The sequence below is a fragment of the Triticum aestivum genome, chromosome 2A (genome assembly GCF_018294505.1).
Source record: "Triticum aestivum cultivar Chinese Spring chromosome 2A, IWGSC CS RefSeq v2.1, whole genome shotgun sequence".
NCBI classification, from domain to species: Eukaryota; Viridiplantae; Streptophyta; class Magnoliopsida; order Poales; family Poaceae; genus Triticum; species Triticum aestivum.
Window position 1 is genome coordinate 14,618,689 of NC_057797.1, and position 7,322 is coordinate 14,626,010.

Genomic DNA, 7,322 nt, shown 5'->3' on the forward strand with positions numbered 1-7,322 from the left:
TAATTAATTGATAACCATTTTACAATCATTCATGATGATAATGCTAATCTCCTGAGGGATATTTGCAAGCCAACATGCTGTGCATTGCTGTCTACGTCCTATAGCTGCCATGGCATCTGCAGCTTTGTTCTGAGTCCGACTAATCTTTTGGATTTGTGATTGTCGTTCCTTGAGTAGCTCCAAAATTTCTGCAGCCTGAAACATGTTACTGGAACGATCCACCGTGCCCGCACTAACTAGCGAGATGAGCTCAGCACAGTCGGACTCCACCATGAGCGGCTTGTCGGACCAATGAAGGGCCAGTCTTAGCCCCTCCTCACAGGCAGCAAGCTCAGCCTCCAGTGGCCCTGGACAGTTGAAGATCCACCTGCATGCTGTGAAAATGACCTCCCCATTGTGGTCGCGAAGCACCATTCCCACCCCCGCAGACCCATCTGCTACAACATACGACCCATCAAAGTTCAGCTTGACGTGGCCATCAGGCGGGGGTTCCCAGGAAGCTTCCACGGCTGGCCGGATCATCTCGCTGGAACTCTAAAGAATGCAGCCATCTAACAGGGCTGGATGTTTTCCTTTGGTGGGGTCTGAACGTGGGTAATGTTTTATCATAAGTAGCGACTCAGCATATCCACATAGGAAGCGCCATTAGAACAAGCATGCGCTGTATCTCATTCAGCCCTTGCATCAGCATCAACAACCAATCTGGCTCGTTCCTCCGAAGAGATTCAACATCCGGTAGATCCCACACAAGTCTCATTTTCTATGCACGTTTATCATTTTTTAAGTGGGTGATCAAAATTTATCAATTATTTATGTAAAGTTATTTATATAGTAGATATATTTAGAACATTTAGAAATATAGGAAAAATAAAAAACAAAGCAAAATGAAAAAAACACAGAAAAGGCATTGAAGGCCTCTCTATCCCGCTGGTCCGGCGCATTTTTGCAGCTGTTGACGCGAGGTTGCGCTCTGCCTCACATGAAGCGAGAGGAAGTGTTGCTAAAAAAAAAGTGGCGAGAGGAAGTCACGCCCATGCACCCAACCTTAATGTGTATGAACTACTAGTTTGAGAAAATGATTACATCATAGGTGTGCATAAATGTCGCGACACAAAAATAAATAAGTTCCAACGCCACCTTTCCGCATTGCCAGTTCTATTGCAAGAACGTAGGCGGCTTCCTGACCATGGTGACCTGCTCGAAGGCATACGCCATCTCGATCAGCCTTGGCTCGTACCATCTTAACCCGCCAAAGCAGAGACCAAACGGCACCCCCTGCTTGCCATACCCGGCCGGCACGGTGATGGCCGGCATACCGTCAATGGCGAGCACCGAAGATGCTGCATTGTTAGGTGTCACGATGGCGTCTAGCTCATGCTCTCTCATCAACTTCTTCAATCTGTTGGCGGACAACTTGTTTAACTGACTAATGGCCTCTCGCTCTGAGGCACCGATGCCGGTTGTGTTCTCAGCCACTAGAAATACAGGTTGACCAATTTCCTTCATCTTTTCCTACAATGCATGCCATTCTCACAATTTAAATTGACTTGTTTTCCAAAAGGCTATAAAATGTAACTACAAAGAAAAAATGTATCACAATGAGAAACAAATACATGAAAAATAATAATTACTAAACAGTATAACTTAGCGAGCTACAGCCTTCCACAGCGATTTGACGTTTTGAACCATCCGATCAACTCGTTTAACGCTGCAGATGGTTCTGTTACACAGCGCACCTTTTCACCGGCCGCCCCGCTCATCCAGGCTTGCCCAACGTTATCGGGCCGCTGCTCCGGAGATCGACTTGGGCGGCTTCTCGTTCCAGGCTGAGTATTTTGTTTGTTGCATCGAGCGCCACAGGCCCACGAGCATCACCTCCACTTCCCCATCGGCCCAGGTCGTCCCTTCCCACTGTCGCTCTATAATGTCAGCCCAGCGAGAGAGCTTTGCTCCGGTGTAGGGGAGCGATTAGTAGTATAAGGAGGAGGCGGCCTAAACGGCTTCGATAAAGAATACTGACTGTAAAGATCTCTGCCTTCTCCGGTCAAATCTGGTCAACAATTCTGGTAAAAAATCTTATATTCTCATTTGGCTGGGGTATGCACATTCATCTTACAATAACTGTTGAAGGAAATCTACGTACTAAAGAAGACGAGAGAATATAAATATTCCACGTCAGTTTATTGACACCTCTCCTTAAAGATTGAGGATATAAATCACTTTTGTGTCAACATGCTAGGACTTGACTTCGATCAGTTCATCTTTGTACCCTGTTATACGGACGATTGCTCATGTTGTTTCTTTCTCTTAAGTCATTGATTAATTTTCCTGAGCATTCCAAATGGTTTGTTGACTGATGAATTCAGGCTTGCTAAAACTTTGTTTCTTGTCTGTTACTTTTGTCACTACTGTAATATCACACTAGATCTTAAATTGGATGGTTTAGTCCGTACAAACTATTTGATGTAAGCTGAACTCTCGGGAATGTTACTCAAGCATTAGAGTTGATGTTGATCTTGTGCAAGAATAGAATATGCTAGCCTTTACAAGATAGAATATTGTATTTTTTTTGGTCTATGTATTTCCTTGCATCTTCTTGTAATGACCGGACAAAGAGAAAATGTAAAAATGAAAGCATTTATGTGAGTGGATAGGTTCCAAACTTGATGTAAATATGCGCCACCATCAGTGTCAACACATCGAAATTCAATTAGTTTGAATTTTATCAAATGTTTCCATTGTTCAACTTTCCTAAATATTTGTATAGTAGTTCTTTTCCCTAGATGGACGAGCGCGGCAACGCGCGCCATCATGATCTAGTTAACTCTAAATCAAGCTGACCTCAACAGGATGTGCATTGTTGAAAGCTATGATCTCTGCAAGCGACCGAACTAGGGAATATAATAAGCTTGATAGATAGGAGTTGAGGCTTAACTTGAACTCTGCTGGTAATGCAATCAGTTGGCCATTGCTCACAAAATCCAATAGGACACTTAAATTTTGTATGTCAAGGTTCTCAATCACGATTGCTCCTTGTTTCCTTCAAACCAAAAAAAATATACAGGTTGATGGGATATGACACCCACTGGTAGAAAAAGGGGCTTCCATACGCCGCCATTAGTCCCCAACAGAACCGAACCGCGACCAAAGGGCTCTTTAGTCGCGGTTCAGGAGAAGGCCCGCGACCAACTACCTGGGCCCAGCGCGTTCGGTCGACAGCTGGCCGACGGGAGGGTCTTTAGTCCCGGTTGGCCAGGCCAACCGGGACTAAAGGTCCCCGAAGGCCTTTAGTCCCGGTTGGCCAGGCCAGCCGGGACTAAAGGCCCATCCAGCTGGCAGACGGGAGGGCTTTAGTCCCGGTTGGCCTGCCCAACCGCGACTAAAGGCCCATCCCTATATATACTCAGCTCACTCCACTTCACTCAGCTCATCACTTCACAATTTTCAGAAGGTGGTGGTGGGGTGGTGGTGGTTTGCTTTTGGTTTCTCCTATGCACACAAGGTGTTTGATGAAATGCCCGAGAGCCTGAAACAAGCCACACTTGAGCTTTCTCATTTATTTTTCCTCCGCGATCGCGGTTAGCAACTCGAACCTTTCATGTGTCATTGATAAAATACGCATGTGTGTAGTTCATTGTTTAATTAGTATTATTTCTAGCTACTTAGTTTAACAAATGCATGATGGTTAATTATATACTTTATATAATAATAATGCAGATGAATCGGCAATGGATGTACGGTTCCCGACTCCCCGGCGAGTTCACTACGGGTTTGAAAGATTTCCTCGTAGTGGCAAATGCGAACAGGCAGCAAGGTTTTATTATCTGTCCATGTGCTGTCTGTAAGAATGATAAGGGTTACTCCTCGCCAAGAAAAGTTCACATGGACCTGCTTATGCATGGTTTCATGCCAAGCTATTATTGTTGGACCAAGCATGGAGAAAGAGGGGTCAGAATGGAAGAAGATGAAGAAGGGGATGATATCGATGACAACTATCGTGATCATTTCGGTGATACTTTCATGGAGGATGATGCTGAAGGTGGGGAAGGGTTAGGTGAAGGTGAAGAAGAGGCACATGATGAGCCCGCTGATGATCTTGGTCGGACCATTGCTGATGCACGAAGACGCTGCGAAACTGACAAGGAGAGGGAGAATTTGGATCGCATGTTAGAGGATCACAAAAAGTCGTTGTATCCAGGATGCGATAATAGTCTGAAAAAGCTGGGCTGCACACTGGATTTGCTAAAATGGAAGGCACAGGAAGGTGTAGGTGACTCATCATTTGAAAATTTGCTGAAAATGTTGAAGAATATGTTGCCGAAGAATAACGAGTTGCCCGCCAGTACGTACGAAGCAAAGAAGGTTGTCTGCCCTCTAGGTTTAGAGGTTCAGAAGATACATGCATGCATTAATGACTGCATCCTCTACCGCGGTGAATACGAGAATTTGAATGAATGCCCTGTATGCACTGCATTGCGTTATAAGATCAGAGGCGATGACCCTGGTGACGATGTTGAGGGCGAGAAACCCAGGAAGAGGGTTCCCGTAGAGGTGATGTGGTATGCTCCTATAATACCACGGTTGAAACGTCTGTTCATGAACAAAAAGCATGCCAAGTTGTTGCGATGGCACAAAGAGGACCGTAAGTCCGACGGGCAGTCGAGACACACCGCTGATGGAACGCAATGGAGAAAGATCGACAGAGTTTTCAAAGATTTTGCAGCTGACGCAAGGAACTTAAGATTTGGTCTAAATACTGATGGCATTAATCCTTTTGGCGAGCAGAGCTCCAGCCATAGCACCTGGCCCGTGACTCTATGCATCTACAACCTTCCTCCTTGGTTGTGCATGAAGCGGAAGTTCATTATGATGCCAATTCTCATCCAAGGCCCTAAGCAACCCGGTAACGACATCGATGTGTACCTAAGGCCATTAGTTGAAAAACTTTTACAGTTGTGGGCGAAACCTGGTGTACGTGTCTGGGATGAGCACAAAGGAGAGGAATTTGACCTACGAGCGTTGCTTTTTGTAACCATCAACGATTGGCCTGCTCTCAGTAACCTTTCGGGACAGACAAATAAGGGATACAATGCATGCACGCACTGCTTACATGAGACTGAAAGTGTACGTTTGGTTAATTGTAAGAAGAACGTGTACCTGGGTCATCGTCGATTTCTTCCCCGAAATCATAACGTAAGAAAGAAAGGCAAGCATTTCAACGGGAAGGCAGATCACCGGCCGAAGCCTGCGGAACGTACTGGTGCGGAGATATTTGATATGGTCAAGGATTTGAAAGTCATCTTTGGAAAGGGTCCTGGCGGACAATCAGTTCCGCGGGGAGTTGACGGGCACGCACCCATGTGGAAGAAGAAATCTATATTTTGGGAGCTAGAATATTGGAAAGTCCTAGAGGTCCGCTCTGCAATCGACGTGATGCATGTTACGAAGAATGTTTGCGTGAACCTGCTAAGCTTCTTCGGCGTGTATGGGAAGACAAATGATACAAAGGAAGCACGGCAGGACCAGCAACTTTTGAAAGACCCAGATGACCGGCATCCGGAATGGTTTCAAGGTCGTGCCAGCTACGCTCTTACCAAAGAAGAGAAGGTCATTTTTTTTGAATGCCTGAGCAGTATGAAGGTCCCGTCTGGCTTCTCGTCGAATATAAAGGGAATAATAAACATGCCGGAGAAAAAGTTCCAAAACCTGAAGTCTCACGACTGCCACGTGATTATGACGCAATTGCTTCCGATTGCTTTGAGGGGGCTCCTACCGGAAAATGTTCGAGTAGCCATTGTGAAGCTATGTGCATTCCTCAATGCAATCTCTCAGAAGGTAATCAATCCAGAAGATCTACCACGGTTACAGAACGATGTGGTCCAATGCCTTGTCAGTTTCGAGTTGGTGTTCCCACCATCCTTCTTCGATATTATGACGCACCTCCTGGTCCACCTAGTCGAAGAGATTTCCATTCTCGGTCCTGTATTTCTACACAATATGTTCCCCTTTGAGAGGTTCATGGGAGTATTAAAGAAATATGTTCGTAACCGTGCTAGGCCAGAAGGAAGCATCGTCAAGGGCTATGGAAATGAGGAGGTAATTGAGTTCTGTATTGACTATGTTCCTGACCTTAAGCCGATTGGTATTCCTCAATCGCGGCACGATGGGAGACTAAGTGGAAAAGGCAAGATCGGAAGGGATACCACGATATGTATGGACGGTCATTCTATGACTGAAGCACACCACACAGTCCTGCAAAATTCCAGCTTGGTGGCTCCGTACTTCGAGCAATACAAGAATATTTTACGCTCGGACAACCCGGGGAAGCCTGAATCCTGGATTAGAAAGGCCCACATGGAGACTTTCGGCAGCTGGTTGCGAAAACATTTCATGAATGACAATGATGTTGGAGATCAGCTGTACATGTTGGCCAAGAAACCATCTTCGACTATAACGACTTTCCACGGGTACGAGATAAATGGGAATACATTTTACACCATCGCCCAAGATAAAAAGAGCACCAACCAAAACAGTGGTGTCCGCTTTGATGCAGTAACCGAGAATGGGCAAAAGGTCACATATTATGGTTACATAGAGGAGATATGGGAACTTGACTATGGACCCTCCTTTAAGTTCCCTTTGTTCCGGTGCAAATGGTTCAAGCTAACAGGAGGTGGGGTAAAGGTGGACGAGCAATACGGAATGACAATGGTGGATTTCAACAATCTTGGTTACCTTGACGAACCATTCATCCTTGCCAAAGATGTCGCTCAGGTTTTTTATTTGAAGGACATGAGTAGCAAACCGAGGAAACGGAAAGATAAGAAAACGATCAGTACATCATGCGATGAACCAAAGCGCCACATTGTTCTTTCAGGGAAAAGAAACATCGTGGGAGTGGAGGACAAGACAGACATGTCAGAAGATTATAATATGTTTGGTGAAATTCCGCTCTTCAAAGTGAACACTGACCCAAGCATTAAGTTAAATGATGAGGATGCTCCATGGATACGGCACAATCGTAAGCAAGCAGGGACGTCCAAGGGAAGAATTGATGTGTAATAATTTATTGTACCAAACTTTGTATTTGGTCGATGAACTGAATGATGTATCAAACCTTTTGTCAAACCTTCAAGGGATTTTAAAATGAATTAGTTTTATTTTACTGATTTTTTTATATATAATTGTATTTTTAAGATTTTAAAATGTCAGAAGATTTTAAAAAAGGAAAAAGAAAGAAAGGAAGAGAAAAAGAAGAAAAACAAGAAAAAGGAAGAAACAAACACAAGAAAAAAACAGAAGAAAAAAGAAAGAAAAAAACA

The 7,322-nt window shown here is 44.6% G+C and overlaps 1 protein-coding gene across 1 annotated transcript in view; it reads right to left on the reverse strand.

The window, feature by feature from the left end:
* Positions 1–1,155: 1,155 nt before the first annotated feature.
* Positions 1,156–7,322, reverse strand: part of LOC123184271 (probable amidase At4g34880) — a 13,153-nt gene continuing 6,986 nt past the window's right edge. The window contains exons 3-4 of the mRNA XM_044596419.1: positions 2,842–3,040; positions 1,156–1,512 (exon numbers count right to left, since the gene is read on the reverse strand). Of these exons, the coding sequence (XP_044452354.1) occupies positions 1,156–1,512; positions 2,842–3,040 (556 nt within the window). The remainder of the gene's footprint in view (positions 1,513–2,841; positions 3,041–7,322) is intronic.